Genomic DNA, 20,429 nt, shown 5'->3' with positions numbered 1-20,429 from the left:
CCATATGTAAGTTTATTGATGACTTTTATGGTTCTAACTCTAACTATATGGTCTGCCTAATCTCCAGACATCTTTTCATATGTCTCCTGGACTTTCATTTCAGGTATCCTGTGGGTTTCCCACATTTTCCAGTACCCTAAATGAACCCATAATTTGCTTACTCATATAATACAAACATGTCTACTTTTCTATATTCTCTCTTGGCTAATCCTTCCATCTTCAGATCAGAAAGATAGCTCAGCAAGCTAGAGCATATACTTTTAAAACAGGAGATCCAGGTTCAGCCTATATTATTACATGGTCCCCTGAGCACTGCCAGGATCAAACCCTGAGCAATGAGCTGGGAATAGCTTCTAAACCAAATCTTCTCATTCATCAAAAACTTTAGATTCTGTGCTTATTCCTTCTTCACATTTTAAGGCTTTCCTTACCTGAATGCAGAATAGACTTCTAGCTAGTTTCCCTATATCCAGCAGATCTCTGCTCCAAATTATCTTCCCCACTGCCATCAGCAGGGTTTTGTTCTTTAGAAAAATCTAAGCACACTGTCCATTATTTAAAGACATATTTTTCCTTTTCCTTCTAATTAGACATAGGATAACATCCAGAGGCTCAGGAATAGCATATAAAGCCCTTCATATCCTGGCTCAGACTTACCTTTCCAGTTCTACACCTTGTCCCTGATCTCATCACCTTCCTTGATCTTAACCACTTATGGCTATGATGCAGTTTCTTAAACAGGATTTTGCTGTGTTTTATTGCTCCTGTGTCTTGTCTGGTGCCTTACTAGTCTTTTTTTTAGACTCCTAAAATCTCACTCTCCACTCTTCCAGATTATGTTCCTTGTTACCACTTCTTCTTCACCCCCCATTGTCCAGACCTGGGAATTCTGGCCCTCATGAACTCAGATTTGAGAACTATTGGTGTGATAGTTTAACTTTCTCTAAAGTGATTTTGCAACTCTTTCCCACTATAGTGAGAGATTCTTAGGGAACAGGTTAAGCTTTAAGTTTCCAGGGGCTGAAGTAATAGATAGTATGGGGGGGGGGGTAGGGTATTTGCCTTGTATGTGGCTGACTCGGGTTCAGTCTGTGGCACCCCATATGGTCCCCAGAGTCCTCCAGAAGTGATCCTTAAGCACAGTTCTAGGAGTAAGCCATGAGTACTGCCAAGTGTGACCCCAAAGCAAAACAAACAAAAGCTTTAAAATCTCCATTTTATCAGCACCTTACATGATAGATATAAACTTTTTAGTTGAATTGAGTAGAATGCTTGATTTGAACCTTTTGTGTAAGAACCAACGGCTCATTTTAGTTTATTATTCAGCCTATGTCTTTCCTTCAATCATCAAGAGTGTCACAATAGGACAATTGATGGGCCCTCCTAGACCAGTAACTGTTTACTGGTCTCATATCCTGAAACTTTAGCTAGGACTCTCTAGGGACAATAAAACTGACTTTTATGTGACAAGTGATTGTTACCTTGCTATGGTTTTTTTTCTCATACCCTTTAACTAAGTAATGATTTTTGGTCTATCTAGAAAGTAGGTTCCCCAGAACTCTTGTATTTACAGAAAGAACATACAGATGGCGAATCAGGGCTTTCAATGACCAACAGATTCATTTAATGCTTTTTTATCATCCCAACATCTCTTTAAGGGGTCAGATTTTAGGTTTTTTTTTATATTTGCATATGTGTGTATATATGTATATGTCTGTATAATGTGTATATGTAAATATGTATATATAAGAGTTTCACAATCTCAAAATCTTGCCTAGCCAAGTTTCTTGTGTTGTAGAAATTTCCACCAAAAGTCATCAAAAAACCAAGCAGCATGCCCTGAGAAGTAGGTAAATTTCTGCAGAAATGGAACTCATGTTCCTAAAGAACTGGGTTCAGAACAAAAGGCGAGAGCTCCATTTTATAGAATATCTGGTGGGCTTGGGCATTTACTGGCAGCTGGCAGGAAACTGAAGTACTGAAGCAGAAATTCCAATGCATGTTATTATGCAAAGTCGGGTTTGGGACCACCTCAATTACATGAACATATTTGGCAAGCCTTTCCATTTGTTCAGGTTACTAAGGTTGCATAGTGAGGCTCTTAAACAAGGACATCCTAAATGCACTAGATGCTTATGTTGTGCCTCCCAGACTCAGCTATCCCTTTGCAGGTCCTGTTCTCTGATATTATCCTGCACAAAGTTGGCCTGTTTGAAACATGGGTAAGGATCTCTTTTTTTCTTCATCACTTGAAAATCTGGGGAGGCTGAATTAAGAGTGAGCTCCTCTGCAGGTTTTGCTGGGACAGCAAAACTTTATTGTCAGAACCCACATATGGAACTGAGCTGGGATGTTGTCAGACCCCAAACTCACAGACTCTCTAAAACCAGAAAGGGTGACTTCTTTGAAATAAGCCAGTGTATGTTAGTAGCATGGCTTTAGAAGGCTCTGGAGTGGATGGAAGAACTAGGTTCCAATGTCCCCTCTCTAGGACCAGAACTTGGCCAACAAGAATAAGAACAAGCAACAAGTTGCCAAGGGGGGGTTAAAAAAATGCAGAGACTAAATAGTAAACGATGCCCTCAAGGGGGTGGAGGGGTGGGGGGGCTTGGGGTACCATTTTGGAAGAGCCAAGCACTCCTTAATCTTGGACTCCATTGGAGCGGTTCACTGAACTCCTTCCTAGCAAGTCGAACCCCCCTTTGACTTGGGAAGGCTTTTCATTTCAGGTGCAAGTTGGCCTGCCTTAGGGTATTCGAAAGGCTCGGCCTCTGCCCGGCCCCGCGCAGGCTCCCCCATCCGCATCCCCCCGGGGCCTGCCAGCGGGATCCGGGGGCGTCCCGGGGCTCGGCGTCGGGTGGGCGGCGCAGATGGCGCGGGCGTGTCCCGGGGTCCCGCGGGGCCGGGCAGGGCCCCGGGCCGGAGGAGCGCGTCACGAGCCCGGCCCCGTCGGCCCTCCCCCAGGCGGGGCCAGCCCCCACGGCGCTGACTCAGCAACGCGAGGGGGGAGTTTTGTCCCTCCGCGGACCCCGTTTCTGGGCCTCAACCCTCCCCGCCGCCGCCGAACCGGTTTCCTTTTTCCGGCGCCCGGGGTGCGAGCAGCGACTTGGGCCGCCTGGGGAGCGCCCCGCCGTGCCAGCCCGGCGCCCGCCCGCCCGCAGACACCCGAGCCTCGCGACTCCTGCCGGGAGCCATGAACCACGCCGGTGAGGCAGCGCCGCGTTTGCCCCCGGCCGGGCCCGCCCGGGCTCCTGCGTGGCGCGGGCTGGGCCCGGGAGGCCCGCGGCTGGGCGGGATGGAGCGGCCGGGAGGGAGGACGCGGAGGAAGGGTGCTTTGCTTGCACCCCGCTGCTCACCTCGCTGCCCTGAGGAAGTTACAGTGTGTGTGTGTGTGTGTGTGTGTGTGTGTGTGTGTGTGTTGGGTGAATATGTGTATGTTTGGGTTGAGTGTTTGGGGGTCAATATGTGTTTTGGGATGAATATGTGTGTGTTTGGGGGTGAATGTGTGTATTTTGGGGCGAATGTGTGTGTTTGGGGATGAAAGTGTTTGGGGGTGAATATGTGTGTTTTGGGATGCCTGGCTGGTGTGTGTGTGTTTTGGGTGAATATGTGTATGTTTGGGGGTGAATATGTGTGTTTTGGGATGAATATTTGTGTGTTTGGGGGTGAATGTGTGTATTTTGGGGCGAATGTGTGTGTTTGGGGATGAAAGTGTTTGGGGGTGAATATGTGTGTATTATGGGGTGAATATGTGTGTTTGGGGATGAATATTTGTGTATTTTGGGGTGAATATGTGTGTGTTTTGGGATGAATGTGTTTGAGAGTGAAGATGTGTGTTTGGGGGTGAATATATATGTTATGGGGTGAATATGTGTGTGTTTTGGGATGCCTGGCTGGTGTGTGTGTGTGTTTTGGGGTGCCAGGGCTCCGATGCTGCCCGCCTCGGGTGCTCTTGGGGTCAACATCCCCCCTCTGGCCTTCTTCGCCGCAGGACTGAACTCGGAGAAGGTGGCTGCGCTGATTCAGAAACTCAATTCCGATCCCCAGTTCGTGCTTGCCCAGAATGTCGGGACTACTCACGACCTGCTGGACATCTGCCTGAAGAGGGCCACGGTCCAGGGCGCTCAGCATGTGTTCCAGCACGTCGTCCCCCAGGAGGGCAAGCCCGTTACCAACCAGAAGAGCTCAGGTGAGCGCCGGTGCGGCTTGGCGTAGCGAAGGTGGCGGAAAGTCGTCTGTATTATGCAGAAATCAAATCGGCCCAGGGAAGAGCCCGCCCCCCCCCCTATCTATCCCTGGTGTGAGAGAAGCGGGGGCCAGTTCCTAGAGAACTGGCGCCTGTTGAGGCAGGTCGGGAAAACGATTACTCCTTGCATTGTTTGGGTGCTCTGCGGCTGGCTTCTCAGGGGCAGGTTGGCTTTCAACCCTGAAATTGGGAATCCAAGTCCTTGGTGTGTAAATCACTCTCAGTGGCCTGAGCTTACTGACTCAGGACATATAGCCCTGGGTCTTAGGGATTTCTGTGCTTTGGGTACAAAAAGAACCAATCAGAATGTTTATGACCAGAGGATGCTCCTAATGGCCCAGAGGCCAGATACAAATGTAAGAGTGGGGAAAGAGGTCACCCACCAAATATTATTTTATTATTATATCTTGAGCCACACCTGCTGGTGCTTAAGGGACTCTGTGATTTTGGGGATCTTACCCGGGACTCAATACAAGTCAAGAGCTTTAACCCCTGGACTGTCTCTCCTGCCCCTAGATAATTTTAAATATGCTTTTTTGGTTGCAGTAATAAGTCAGGGCTTGTTTAGAGCTGATCACAACTCAAAGTATATGTATAACGTGGATGCATATATGGCATGTAAATTAATCTCTAATGTAGTTCTTAAATTTTTACAGAAAGTTATGACATTGTATAAATTAATATTTTATTAAAAATGCCTGTGGTAGTATGGAATGTCAAACTACAAATGATTCAGTTAGTAATATTACAGTGACTTTTAGGGGAAAGGCTGGAATTTTTGGTCTGGAGCAGATTGAGTCATGTATACTGTATATATTATACACATACTGTATTTATAAAAAATAATATGTGAACTGTGTAGTTTATTTTCATGTAGTTTTCACAATAGTTTCTTCAGATTACCTGTTAGAAAAATATTGTTATTGGGGCCAGAACAGAGGTGCAGCGGTAGGGCATTTGCCTTGTACAAGACTGACCCAGGATGGACCTGGGTTCTATCCCCGGCATCCCATATGGTCCCCCAAACCACGAGTGATTTCTGAGCACATATCCAGTAGTAACCCCAAGTGTTACTCCTGAGCGCCACCAGGTGTGGCCCAAAAACCAATAAAAAAAAGAAAATTATTGGGGCTGGAGAGATAGCACAGAGGCATTTGCCTTGTAAGCAGCCGATCCAGGACCTAAGGTGGTTAGTTCGAATCCCTGTGTCCCACATGGTCATGTCCCCCCCCCCCCCCCCCCCCCGTGCCTGCCAGGAGCTATTTCTGAGCAGATAGCCAGGAGTAACCCCTGAGCACCCCGGATGTGGCCCAAAAACCAAAAAAAAAAAAAAAAAAAAAAAAAAGAAAGAAAAATATTGTTATTTAGGAAAGTGGCATGTAGCTAAATTCAAGAAAGGTGAGCTCTACTGTTACTAGCATTACATTTAGATACATAGATTTTTTTAAAATTTTTTTATTTTTATTTTTTTACAAAACTATTGTTTGTATAATATAGACTATTTGCAAAACACCAACAAGTAAAATTGTTTTCAGTTGGGTCTTTATTCTGAATGTTTGTCTTTATAAATTATTAGTAATCTAACTTATCTATCTTACTTTTTTGTTTGGGTTTTGTTTTTCTTTGTTTGTTTGTTTTGATTTTGGGCCACACCTGGCGCCGCTCAGAAATCACTCCTGGCAGGCTCTGGGGTCCCATATCGGATGCTGGGGATTGAACCCAGCTCCATCCTGGATCAGCTGCTTGCAAGGCCTTTCTGCTGTGCTATCTCTCCGGCCCACTTTTTTTTTTTTTTTTTTTATTAACTTACCAATATGTTGTGGACATGTTTTTATAGTAGTGGAAGAGTTGTGTCCAAACAATATCTAGCTTTTCCCTTTGAATTTTTCTTAAAACAATACTTGAGGCCTCACAGACACTCATAATGAATATAGTTAAATTTATTTTGGAGCAAAATATAATTTGGCAAAGACATTCTGAAATGACTCTAGTATGGGCTAGTTTGGGGTCATTTGAAAAAAACTTTTTTCAGGGGAGCAGGAGAAAAAAAAACTTTTTTCATAAAGGCAAAAAGTTTTAACACAGCATATTCTGGGATTTGTTCTCATATGAAATATTTTGGTATTACTATAAATTGTCCAAAAGATTACTTACCTAGTACCAAAAATGGTGATCTGGAATTTATGATTATCCACTTAACAGGAAAAACAAAGAATGTGATTATAGAGTTGGAGTGTGGCAGAAAAATGTCAAGATCAGCAGTATACACACATCTGATTTGAAATAAATGGATAAAGATGATGTAATACGGATGAGGACAGGAAATGCACTGATGGCAGAATTCATGTTAAGCATAGGAATTGGTGTAAAAATGTCAAGTGGAAAAGCAGTTTGCTTCAGTGTGATTTTTAATAAATTGTTAAATTAGGGCCCGGAGAGATAGCACAGCGGCGTTTGCTTTGCAAGCAGCCGATCCAAGACCTAAGGTGGTTGGTTCGAATCCCGGTGTCCCATATGGTCCCCTGTGCCTGCCAGGAGCTATTTCTGAGCAGACAGCCAGGAGTAACCCCTGAGCACCACTGGGTGTGGCCCCCCAAAAAATAAATAAATTTAAAAAATTGTTAAGTTATTTAATATAATTGAATTATATCAATGTAATTTAATATATAATATAAATTATTGCTAGTAACTTATTTAAATTGTTAAACTAAACTAAATGTTATAGCCTGTTACTATTTCATCATATATCTATAACTGTTATATTATCCAGTTAACTCAACAACTTTTTAAAATTCTCATTGGGCTAGTAGGGGATTAATTTATATTGGGTGTCTCCTTATCTTTTTCTTTCCGAGGTGCCAGGGATTGAACCCTATAGCACCTCACACAGGCATTTTACTGCCAATGTACATCTCTGGCGTATGGTTGCCTTATCTTAAAGTTTATACTATATATTGAAGATTAAAGGGTGGATATTTTTAGCCAGGCATATAACTTAGTAGTAAAATATAGGCCTTTCATGTATGAAATCTGGGTTCCATCCCAGGCACCATAAAAAAGATGAAGTGTAGAAAAAATTTTATAGCTTTTTAATAGGAATTTCCCTCAAGTATTTTTATGTGTTTAATCTCTTTATAGTATATAATAATTCTTGCCAAAATAGGGCATTATCCATTTAAAAATTAATGTTCTTCCACTTAACAGGTATCTTTATGACTTTTAGAAATTTTTTTTTGCCATTTTTATCTTTTTCTGGCCACATTTTTTCCAACAGTATTTATTTTTTGAATTTTATTAGGTGATTTCCAATGGAGTCTTTATATAACACATATGTTTTATGTTTTTTTAATGTTAAAATTTGCCATATAAATTGAAAACAGTAATTAAATCTTATTAAAAAATTGTTTTCTGATTTAGTCTCAAATTGTGTAAGATCTTAGCATGGGTTTGTCGTTGAAGTATATATATTTGGAACAAGTAACCTGTGTGAATACTTAACATAGTTGGTATCCTTTCTCGTTTCAGGGAGATGCTGGATCTTTTCTTGTCTAAATGTTATGAGACTTCCATTCATGAAAAAATTAAATATTGAAGAGTTTGAGTTTAGTCAATCTTACCTCTTTTTCTGGGACAAGGTATGAGACAGATCTTATAATAGTTTGTTTTTTTTCATTAATATCAGCCTTGATAGACTTTTTTCATTTCTTATTCTTTTTATTTATTTATTTATTTTTTAAATATTTTTTTTGTTTGTTTTGTTTTTGGGTCACATCCGTTTGATGCTCAGGGGTTACTCCTGGCTATGTGCTCAGAAATCGCCCCTGGCTTGGGGGACCATATGGGACACCTGGGGATCGAACCACGGTCCGTCCTACGCTAGCGCTTGCAAGGCAGACACCTTACCTCTAGCGCCACCTTCCCGGCCCCCATTTCTTATTCTTAATTACTGTTTTCCTCTTATTATTTATGGGACATTAATTATTCTAACTTGCAAAATATCGAAAATACAGTTCTTTTGGAACCAGAGATATAGCACAGCAGTAGGGCATTTGCCTTGCATGCAGCCAACCTGGGAGGGACCCGGTTCAATTCCCAGCATCCCATATTGTCCCTCACCCTGCCAGGGGTGATTTCTGAGTGCAGAGCCAGAAGTAACCCCTGAGCACCATTGGTTGTGGCCCCAAAACCAATCAATCAAGTTTAAAAAAATAAAATAAAATATAGTTCTTTTGCTTGGTAGAATTACTTTTGGCAATGACATAATAAATCTGTTGACTTTTTTTTCCACTTACTTGAAATTTTTAACTTTAAAAAATAGTTTTCCCTTTAAGCATTTTCACTTATGTTATTTGGTTTTACTAGGACTTAGTTTTCTTTCTCTGGGTATTTTGTCTGAAAAGCAGTGACTTTTTTTTTTTTTTTTTTTTAAGTTTTTGGGCCACACTCGACTGCCCTCCAGAGTTACTCCTGGCTCTACTATCCTGGCTTGGGCACCATAGGGATTCTGGGATTTGAACCAGGTCCGTCCTGAGATGGCCGTGTGCAAGGCAAATGCCCTACCACTGTGCTATCTCATTGGCCTTTTTACTTGTTTGTTTTTTGAGTCACACCAGCTTGCTCACTGGCTCTATGCTCAGTAATCACTTTTAGCAGGGCTTAGGGAACCATATCAGGTTCTAGGATAGAACCCAGGATGGCTGTTTACAAGGCAAGCACCCTGCTGAACTATCTCTAACCCCATTTTATTCCATTTTTTAAATCTTTACAGATGTGTATTGATTGAAACCTCTACATTACAAATTTCATTTTAAATAAAGCATTAAGTGACATACACACAAATATAAGAAGAAACTTTAAATATTCTTAAGAAACTGAATAACAGCCTTGGGATGTACTTATGTGTGTGAGGCCCTAGGTTCAAGTTCCTAGCACTTCAGGGGGGGAAAAAAAGCTAAATACTAATACTTTTAATTAAAAAAATTTTTGTGCCAGACCCAGCTGGTCTCATGGCCTATTTGAAGCTCTTTGCTCAGGGATAAATCATGGTGGTGCTCAAGGAACCATATGGGCTTCTGGGGATCAAACTCAGATTAGCTGCACATAAAGCAAGCATCTTACCTGCCATTCTATCTCTTTGATCCCAGATACTGTTATTTAGTTTCAATTTTAGCTTAACATTCTTTATATGTTATTTCTAAGATTTTTATTGATAATGTCAATTTACCCTCTTTCTCTACTTTTATTTAACTTCTTTTAACTTAGGTTGAACGCTGTTATTACTTCTTAAATGCTTTTGTGGATACAGCCCAGAAAAAGGAGCCTGAGGATGGTAGACTGGTGCAGTACTTGCTTACGAATCCTGCAAATGATGGTGGACAATGGGATATGCTTGTCAATATTGTTGGTAAGCTCTACATTACTAGACCTTAAACTCAGCATGATCAAACAAGATCTGTAGTTAATTAGACTATGCCCTTTCTCTGGTGCTATTAAACAGAAAGAATTCTTTCCTCAGAACACTATACAGTTGACTGAGAATCTTTACACATCTATAAGTTATTTTTCTTAACTGAGAATGATAGAAGATAATGAGGAAGTACTATTAATGGTGAATTCGAGAAGAAAAGGTAACTCTAAATAGACTTTTTTAATGAAAAAATGCTTATCCACTGATAGAATAAAGGAACATTCGAATTGTAACTATTTGAAAATATCCTCAGTAACAGAAGGGTTTTTTAACAGAGAGCTTCATCACACTGAGCACCTTAAAAGTTTAATAATAAAACGCATTCCTCAGTTATGAGATGGATGGTTGTGTAGGTCAAATAACCTCTTTAATGTCAAATGAAAATGAACTTTTCTGATTGTGGCCTATTCTTTGAAGTAGATGCTATTTTGGCTAGTTTCTAACACTTGAGTACACTTTTAATTTGTTTAATTTTTTTTGGTTTGTTTTTTGTTGTTTGTTTCTAAGAAAAATATGGTGTTGTCCCTAAGAGGTGCTTCCCTGAATCTCATACAACAGAGGCAACCAGAAGAATGAATGATATTCTCAATCACAAGGTACAACATGTAATAGTGAGGAATTAAATTTGGAAAATGCATGCTAAAACTTGGGAGGGCTGGAGCAATAGTACAACAGGGAGGGCTTGGGTAAGGCATTTTACTTTCTTTCCTCCAAGAATGACTCTGCATTGTGAGTAGAATTGGAAATAAAATCTAGGGGGCCGGAGTGATAGTATCGCAGGTGGGGCATTTGCCAAACCAGGTTTATTATCTAGTTACCTATATGGTTCCCTAAACCCGTCCAGGAGTGATCTTGAGCACAGAGCCAGGAGTAAGTCCTAAGCACTGTTGGGTGTGACCCCCAAACCAAAATATATGTAAAAAAATTTTTAATACAGCTGATTATTTTTTTCAAGAGGACCTCTGGACACTTCAGTGTACAAATTTATGAGCAAGATCAGAGGCATATTAACTTTAAAATTAACTAAATGGGGTAGGGTTTTTTTATCCTTGTAAAAATTTTTTCATTTTTGGGCTAGACTGATAGAATAACAGATAGGACTTTGCCTTGCACACAGCTGGCCTGGGCTTGAATCCTAGCATCCCATATGGTCTTCGAGCACCAACAGGAGTGATTCCTGAGTGCAGAGTCAAGAATAATTCCAGAGTGTTGCCCAGTGTGGCCCAAAACTTAAAAAAAATTCCACTTTGTGAATTGTAATATTGTCGTGGATTTTCAAGGGAAAAAAATTTCCTTAATAGAGGCTAACGTGGACACAGTTTTGAGTTGCTTCTAAACATGTCAGTGTAGTTTATGTACTCACTAAAGATTTGATGTAGTTACTGAACTGCTTTTGATTGCTTTAGTTTTTGTAGTGAAAACTGAAAAGGTTTTCCTTTTTTTGACCCATTTTCCCAAGGAGAATTATGAATCCTTTAGTGATTCTTCTTTGCCAGCTAGTATCTTGGTTTTTGGTTTGGGGGGTTGTTTTGTTTTTTTAAGAACAAAGGAGTTGCCAAAATCTTCAATTCTAATCTTAGAGGCTAAAATTGGATTTGTTATCCATGGCATGAAGAATTCATTTTTATTTTGTAGCCATTTTTTACTCAAGAAAGTAGAAGTGGAAAATCAGAAAAATTGTAAATAAGACAAAGTTCTTGAGTTTCCCTTTTTTTCCCCTCTAATCGTATCAGACATATGTATGTAAAACATATAAAATGTATATATATACATACTTATGTATTACATATATACACGCATACATATATATGTAATCAGATGTTTCTCCAGAATCTAGGGATCTACTGTCGCAGGTTTATTTGTTGCAGAGCAACAGGAGTTGCATCTAATATTTTATGGGGTCAGGGAGTCGAGTAATTTGTGTCTTTCTCCTTATGGAAAATATTTTAGCTATATAACTAAAATTACTTATTGGGGAAAATACACTTTCTTTTGTGAACCTCTCCTGAGTTTTGGCTGAGGTATATTTTGTAGTAGTAGTAGTAGTAGTAGTAGAAGTAGTATTGCTATATTAGGCTTATTTAGTTGAATTTGAGGAAATACCAAAACACTAAATGAGTTTCTGTCATAGATGAGAGAATTCTGTATACGACTACGAAACCTGGTACAAAGTGGAGCAACCAAAGGAGAGATCTCTGCCACACAGGACAACATGATGGAGGAGGTAATAAAAATTACTTGGATTTTATTTTTCCCTTCTGCAGAATTCTGCAGAATATTCCTATTGGTTAGGAGGTAGTCATTGAATAAATTGCTGAGTTTAACTGAAAATTCTAATCTCCATTTTAGTGATCGATATAAGAACTTTATAATTCTCTTTGCAGTCTTGTTTTAATTAGGAAATACGTTAGAAAAGAGTAAGAGTGTAGGTACTAGAGAGAAAAATATTTTCATTAAAGTATTTATAAATATGGAATGCAACCTTGGTCTTAGACACTGGGTAATACAAAGTTGAAAGAGTTGTAGATGCTCTCTCTATGTGGGGTAATTCTGTGGATCACTGGTTGTTGGCTGGTTTCCTGGTTCAGTTGCCTGCAATTCACAGTATTCACTATGTTTGTGCCAACCCTGGAATGGACAGGTCAACAGCAAGGAGCCACTCACTAGATACCAGATGGTCACGGGGGAAACTGCATTTCAGCCAGGGTTTGTTGAGCAGCCTCTTGGATCTTACTGAATCAGCCAAGCTTCTAGCCCTCTGCTGCTTCCCCTGCCATTTTTATTAGCCAGAGTTTAACATAAAATATTGAGAGCCAGGGTTGATATAATTAAGGGTACTTGTGTTTAATTCAGAAAAGGTAAAAGGAAAAAGTGAAGTAATTTTACAGGTGTATGATAACACTTTAGAAGTTCACATTGCCTTAGGAATAGAAACACATGGTTAATTATAATCAATTCTAATGTAAAAATGGATAAAGAGAGGAATGACTAACTCATTGAGATGAAGTTTGATGAGGAATAGATTCTGTTGACAATGGCAGGGCAAAGGTGGATCCTTCAGAGAATAAATGTAGCTGAAACATCTTGGGTGTCATGGGAAGCAAATTAAGCTAGAGAGATAAGTTATGAGGTTTCTTAGGCCTGGGGCTCAGGAGGCAATGCTGGTTAAGCCCTGCAGTACAGGGGTTACTTGGACTTCCCTGTGGTGCTCGGGCGCTTGGAAGGTTACACCTAGCAGAGTTCAGGCACCATGTAGTGCTGAGATACGAATCCAGTTCAGGTACATGTCTTAGCTGTATACCCTCTTAACATCTCCTGGTCCCCATAACAGTGGCATCCTAGAGGCAAACATAGCAGTGAAACATTGGGACCTCCAAAAGATAAAGGCAGGATAACTTTATATTGGAGGAGTTGCAGATACTACATGTCAAGTAACCTACAATTTGGGAACAATAACACATGTAGTATGAAGGGAGATTCAAATATATCTAACTTCAAAGAGTTTTTCTACATCTTATTTGGGGCACCAACAGGCCCAAGTGGCACCACATCCTGAAATCATCATATTGAACCTTCTGCAAGTTGGCTGAAAATCACCTGGAGGAGCCCCTGTCTTCCTAAGCACTGCTTACATGGACCTTCACCCCCAAATTGGGCAACCAGGGATATAGTTCAGTGTGCTAGAGTATATGTTTGCATGCAGGTTCAAACCCTGGCACCATATGCCTCTCTGCCATATGGTGAAGCTGTCAAGCTATACTGATGGGGAGAATAGGAAAGGAAAGATCCCTAGGGTTATGGGAATCTTGAAGAGAGAAAATTGCAGATAGAAAAAGAAGGCTTGTTATACTTGAACTCTTCCTGCTTTTGCAGACAGATTTTTTTATTTGCTTTTTGGGTGGGAGGACTATAACACTCCTTGTTTATATCATTAATCACCAAGATCCCTTATTTATCCACTGCACTGGATTTTCTGCAAGATATAGCTATTTTCTGTGACCATTTTTTTTCCTTCTGGCCATTCTCCATGATCACTAGGCCATTTTACCCATGAGCTCTATTTCTTCTTCAGGAATAAAAATGAAATGTTTGAGGTAGGTGATTTCTAATGCTACTGTATCTTTTCATTTTTTAATGATAAAATGAACTTATATTTCTGTAGCGCTTTAAACTTTACACTCTCTTAACAAGTCAGAATTGTGAATATAAGTGAATCTAAAATTGTAGCATCTGTTAGAATTCTCAGCACTTCTTTTTCCATTCCTCATTAGACCTTGTTAGACTTTATTTTTTCCTTTCTGGGCTACATCTAGCATTGCTTAGGACTTACTCCAGGTGGTGTATGGAGGATCAAATGGATTGCTGGGGATTGTACCCAGGTCGGTCACTTACACAATGTACTGTCGCTCTGGCACTCATCTTGTAAGACTTTTACAGACCATTTAAAATCGTTTCAGGGCTAGAGAGATAGTATAGGAGTTAAAGTTGCCTTGCATGTAGCCCACCTTTGTTTGATCACTGAGCACTGCTGGTTATGGTTTTAATACCAAATTAAATAGAATTAAGAGTCTCGGGCTGGAGAGATAGCATGGAGGTAAGGCATTTGCCTTGCATGCAGAAGGCAGGTGGTTCAAATCCCGGCATCCCATATGGTCCATCGAGCAAGTCTACCAGGAGAGATTTCTGAGCATAGAGCCAGGAGTAACCCCTGAGCGCTGCCAGGTGTGACGCCCCCACCCCCCCAAAAATAAAGTCTCTGTGATAGGGGAAAAATTTTAAGAGCCCACTTGCAATGATGTCTCTTTAAAAGATAAGCTTGAGGGGCAGGACCCAAAACCAAATTATAGACATTAAATAGACTATAACTCAAGCAAGAAATATCAAATGGATATAAAAAAAAAAACAACTAATACTTCAGGTTTTTTTTATTTCACTTAAACACAAAGTGGTTTACAAAGTTGTTCATAATACAGTTGTTTCAGGCATTCAATGTTCCATCACCAATCCCACCACCAATGTGACTTTCCTTCACTATTGTCTCCTGTGTCCCACCTCCCTCAATCCTGCACCCCTAGCAGGCACAAAATAATTTATTTTATATTGCTTGTTCTAGCAAAATAGTAAATGAAATTATTAAAAAAAAAAAAAAGTTCAGGCACGGAGAGATAGCACAGCAGCGTTTGCCTTGCAAGCAGCCTATCCAGGACCAAAGGTGATTGGTTCGAATCCCGGTGTCCCATGGTCCCCCGTGCCTGCCAGGAGCTATTTCTGAGTAGACAGCCAGGAGTAACCCCTGAGCACCGCCGGGTGTGGCCCAAAAACAAACAAACAAACAAAAAAAGTTCAGGAAGAGAAATTTGTGAAAATTGTTTAATCTCACAATGGGGTCATTATTAGCTCAGTGAGTGCTTACTGACACTTCTCTGTTACAGTTTTTGCTTATTGAGTTTAGTTAGTGGGCTTCTATAGCTACTTTTCTATCTACTTGTTCTCCTAATGGCCTGTCAGTTCTGTGGATTAACAGCTGCATTTTAGGAGCTTCAGGAATTATAAAACTGATAGTTTTCCGCCTACCGCTTCCTGAGGAGGCCCCAGAGTTTTCAGCCTAAAAGACCAGTGTGACTGATCGGTTTTGCATCTCTTGAGAGATTTGTGTAAAGCTTTCAGGAATTGGACCTTTCCAATACAAACTAGTTTTTCTGGTAGATTATAGGTTGTTAGGAAGAGTTTACACATAATAACCACATTGTAAAGTTAAACTTCCCAATTTGACTAGCCAAGAAGATAAAATCTTAGAAGCCAGATGGCCCCAAGAGGCAAGTATAGTTGCAGCCTATCTCAACAAAGCTTCCTTTGATCATCCCCTAAATGAGCAGAAAGAATCTTAGTGGATCTAAAAATTTAGCACTCATCACAGTTTTACAAGAACCTTCTCTGATGATTGTTGTTTATGGGAATAATTACAAACACTAGATTCTCCTATTCATTTTTCAAATTGAATTAATCAAGGTCTCATCACTATAGGAGTGAAATTTAGAGAAAAGAAACAGTTCTCAGGTGTCACTGAGCTGTCACCCTCTGCCTCAAGCTTTCTATCATTTTGGAAAATGCATGTTTTGCATGTTCACTCCCTTGACTCCAGTGCTTTGTCTTTAACTTGGTTCTGGTTTAAAATTTGGTCTAAAACCAGTTGTAGGAGCCAGAGATGTAGTAACAGAGTTAAGGGACTTGTCTTGAATACAGCCATTTTCACTGACAATAGCTTGATCCCTAGTTCTACATAGGTTTCCTAGGCCCACCATTCCAGGAGTAGCCCCTGAGTGTTGCTGGATGTGGCTCCAGCCCCCACTCCAAGCTCCCATCTCTAAATAGAATCATAATTACTGCACTGATGTTTCTTTCACACACATCTGGCACTATTCAGCAGTGAACAGAGAAGACAAATATTTTTGTGTTTATGTAGTTTACTTTCTAATAGGGAGAAACAAAGTACAGAGAAAACATACGTAATATACCAGAAGTCATATGCCTGAATTTTTGTGGAAAAAAATGAGAAAGATCAAAGTACTAGGACAGGAACTGGGCAGTTTAGTTGAAGTCTTTGAAGTCTCAAAAAATTTTCCCTAAAGTGTAGTTTTTCCATCTGTAATTATATTCTTGGAAATATGGGTTTAGTCTTTCTTGGTATTATATAATAGACTGTGTTTAGTGTCTAGTCTGGCTTCCTCACTCAACATATCTACAAATGTTATTTCGATGTTGTCCACTAGAGAGCAGACTTGGACTTTAAATTTTCACCTTTGGGTACAGGGAATGTTATTTTGAAAGAGCCGAGTCTCACTAAGAAAATATAATATTAGGGACCCTGGAGATTATGCTTTGGAGAACTATCTGGTTTCTATTGTTTTTGTTTGCTTTATACTAGAAATTTCTATCATTAGTTAAATATTCCTTTCTGGGGCCAGAGAGATACTGCAAAGCAATAGGGCGTTTTTGCCTTGCAAGCAGATAACCAATAGTGGTTCGAATCCCAGCATCCCATGTGGTCTCCCATACCTACCAAGAGCAATTTCTGAGCACAGAGCCAGGAGTAGCCTCTGAGAGTCGCCAGGTGTGACCCAAAAACCAAAGGAAAAAAAAAAGAATTCCTTTCTGAGTGTTACAAAGTGACTTGAATATAAATGACTGGTTAATTTATAGTCATGGTAAACAATTTAAAACAAAGCAAATGTCTTGTTACAGTTACTATAAAATCTGAAAGAGATGTCATCCTTATTTATGACTCATCTGATGAAAGTTAAGCCTTTTTTTCTTCTTAGTGAAGCAAGACAGTTTTAATTGAAAGAAACTTACTTAGATGTGAGGGGGAAAAAAGAGAGGATTATGTGTTCAAGAGAGAACATGTGCTTGAAAAGCAAGCTAAAAAAGACTTCTAAGAAGCAGTGAATTCATTATAGAATTTAGTTAGAAAAAGTCCCAAATTTCCTTATGGATTTGTTTTGTTTTCGTTTTTGCGCCACAACCAGTGATACTCAGGATTTAATCCTAGCTCTGTACTCATGGATCTATCAGTGGTGTTAAGGGACTAGGGTGCTGTGGGTGCTAGAGACCAAACCTGCACTGGCTGTATGCAAGGTACCTTAACCACTGTACTATTTTCCATCTCCTCCATATGGAGTTTGGAGAGAAATAGCATTTTAAAAACATTTCAGATAATCAAATAGTAATGTACTACCTCAAATAAGAAGTGAAAAATAGCTTCTGTATAAGCTTTTTTTGGTATAAAATGTTCATGTTCAGAATATGTTGAAAAGCAAGTAGAGAGACTAAGGAAATGACTTAAAGGGCTCAAACACATACTTTTTTTTTTTTTTTTTTTTTTTTTTTTTTTGGTTTTTGGTTTTTGGGCCACACCCGGTGGTGCTCAGGGGTTACTCCTGGCTGTCTGCTCAAAAACAGCTCCTGGCAGGCACGGGGGACCATATGGGACACTGGGATTCAAACCAACCACCTTAGGTCCTGGATTGGCTGCTTGCAAGGCAAACGCCGCTGTGCTATGTCTCAGGTCCCTCAAACATATACTTTAAATATGGGGAGCCCTGTTTCAATCCCTGACACTAACATAGTCCTCTCAACTCATCTGGAATGTACCTCTTGAGTTCTAAGCTGTGAGTAGCCTCTCAGCACTATCAGGTGCAACCCATAAACCAAAAAATAATGGTAAGAAGGTTTGGAAATTCACTTGATTGATTGACTTAATCTTCACTGATCCTGACTTTTTTTTTTGGACAAGGCCCTCACTGAACTGGATAAACCACCCTTGAATGACAATACAAAATAGATCTGAATGATCCTGTTGATACATTAAGGCATACATGACCACAGTTATTGGTTGAAAATACACATCATTTAACCCTATAAAACCTTCGTCGTCTAAACTTGTTCATGCAGTACCCTTTCATTTTTACTGTTTGATCATAGTTGCCCATGGCAATGTCTCATGCCTAATAACAGATTTCTTAAGTGACTATTTGTAGTTTTGTTGCTGAGCAAATACAAAATGTCACTTTGGTCCTTGTGACTCCACCCACAGCTCATCATCTATGACTAGAGCAGCTCAATTACAATTGCTGACATGATGCTCTGCCTCTGTTTCTATGCTAGAAACTAATCTGGGAATGATCCATCATTAAAAGAGATATGGTTTAAGGACCAGCTATTCAGGCTCATAAAACAAAAGGTAAACCCTAGTCAAAGAAAATAATATAAAAACAATGAAAAGCAAACATAGCCTCCTCTTTTGTAGTTCAATCTGCCTTGTCATGGTAGTAGATTCAGGTTTTGTCTTTCATAATAACCCATGAATAAAGAATTTCCTTGTAGTTGTTTAGGTATTTAATGTAATTACCATGCCTATTCCTAGTTTTCTTCCTTTGATTCAGAGAATTAAGTTGACCTTGGTATCAGGTTCCAGTATGTCTTAAGTCTTTAAGACTTAGGTCACTGGGGATGATAAAGGAACAATTACACAATTTTAGTGGTTGGTGGTAACCTATGTATGAGAAATGGAAGATCTTGGCTTATATTAACTGATGGATGAGGAAATCAGATAGGAATGGGGGGTATATAATAAATTTTTCTAAAGATCAAACAGGGAAGACCTGAGTTCTCAGAACAACTGCTCAGATGTAGTTGAGAGAAACAAAAACTAAGCTACTTAAAAGAGCTTTCAATATAAAAGTAATAGAACATAGGATTATTAGGAAGAAAGGTAGGCAAAACTCACTATTTTGTTAGTTTCTCTAAAAGCAGTTATTTTTGAAGGAAGAATAGGTCAAAGTGAAAAAAGAAATAAGTTCTGACGTCTTTGAACAGCAGAGTTCTCCAAAGTGAGGGCCTAAAGGAAAGCAAGAGAAGATGTTTGTTATGAAATATGTTTGTTGTTGTGAGTGTGCCATTGGTTTTTGGGTATCTTGCTACCTTTAGTGTACCTTGGAGATTTGTCTCAGGTCATACTCAGATATTTACCATCTTGCCCTGTTGAGACCTTAGGGTCAGAAAGAATACATAGAAGTTGTAGAACTTAGGAAAAAAGGGCTGCACCCCTCCAAGAATGACTCTGCAGGCAGGATTAGAAATAACATCTAGGGAACCAGAACAGTAATACAGTAGGTAGATTGTATGCCTTGCATTTGGCAACCCGGTTCGATTCCCAGCACCCCATGTAGTCCCCTGATCCCTATTAAGAGTGATCCCTGATTGCAGATCCTTGAGTAAGCCCTGAGAATCACTGGGTATAGACCAAAACGAAAAAAGAAAGTTGAGATGGGGAAGGAGGGTTAAAAAACAAAAAAGACTAGTTAATGTGTTATCATGACAAAATGAGGGAGAAGATTGGAGAAAGTCAGAGCTTGCTCCATCCCAGTACATAGTTTGATAAAGTGTTGCTTCTGATCCTTACAGTGAAAAGATCACAGTATATCATGCTATATTTTGGAAGTCATTATCTAGCAGGAAAGAGAAAGAAATGTTCTTGATTATAAATGGAACTTCCCTCTCACCCCAAATAAATAAATAAATGGGACTGATAGGTGATGATTCCTATAAATAGTTTTAGACAGGTATTCTGCCTGTCAGAAGTGAACTGAAGTTTGTGTGACCTGTTACTAATTTTTAGGTAGTAGAGTCTAGTAACATATTGCCCTACTTAGAAATAATGTCTCATAGGGTCTATGAGTTAGTACAGCTTGCACACAGCCAACCCAGGTTTGAACTCTGATATGCCATAGATTCCTGAATCCACCAGAAGTGATCCCTGAGCACAGGGCCAGGAATAAATCTTGAGCAATTGCCCAGCATAGCTCAGAACCTAATAAACAGGAACTGGAGAGATAGCACAATGACGAAGATACTTGCATTGGATGCAGCCAGCCCAGGTTTGATCTCTGGCATCCCATGTGGATCCCCTGAGCATCTCCAGGAATAATTTCTGCTTGCAGAATTGGGGGTATCCCCTGAGCATTGCCAGGTGTTGTAACCCCCCCCCCAAAAAAAAAAAAAACAAATTAGAATGTATGTGTTTGGGTTTGTTTTTTTGTTTGTTTTTGTTTTTAGTTTTTGGACTCTATCCTATTCTTGATGATTTGGGGGCTTTTCCAGGCAGTGCCAGGGTTTGAACTCAGGTTTGAACATGGAAAGTATATGTTCAAACTCTTT

The 20,429-nt window shown here is 39.9% G+C and overlaps 1 protein-coding gene across 1 annotated transcript in view; it reads left to right on the top strand.

Annotated features, from left to right (window-relative positions):
* The first annotated feature begins 3,070 nt into the window (after window positions 1-3,070).
* The window catches only part of BLMH (bleomycin hydrolase), a 38,651-nt gene continuing 21,292 nt past the window's right edge, over window positions 3,071-20,429 (top strand). The window contains exons 1-6 of the mRNA XM_049772027.1: window positions 3,071-3,206; window positions 3,992-4,189; window positions 7,772-7,881; window positions 9,509-9,650; window positions 10,221-10,309; window positions 11,845-11,937. Coding sequence (XP_049627984.1) covers window positions 3,194-3,206; window positions 3,992-4,189; window positions 7,772-7,881; window positions 9,509-9,650; window positions 10,221-10,309; window positions 11,845-11,937 — 645 coding nt within the window. The 5' untranslated portion in view covers window positions 3,071-3,193. The remainder of the gene's footprint in view (window positions 3,207-3,991; window positions 4,190-7,771; window positions 7,882-9,508; window positions 9,651-10,220; window positions 10,310-11,844; window positions 11,938-20,429) is intronic.

Source organism: Suncus etruscus, chromosome 1 (assembly GCF_024139225.1).
Source record: "Suncus etruscus isolate mSunEtr1 chromosome 1, mSunEtr1.pri.cur, whole genome shotgun sequence".
Classification (NCBI taxonomy): Eukaryota; Metazoa; Chordata; class Mammalia; order Eulipotyphla; family Soricidae; genus Suncus; species Suncus etruscus.
This window is presented reverse-complemented; position numbering and strand designations above follow the sequence as displayed.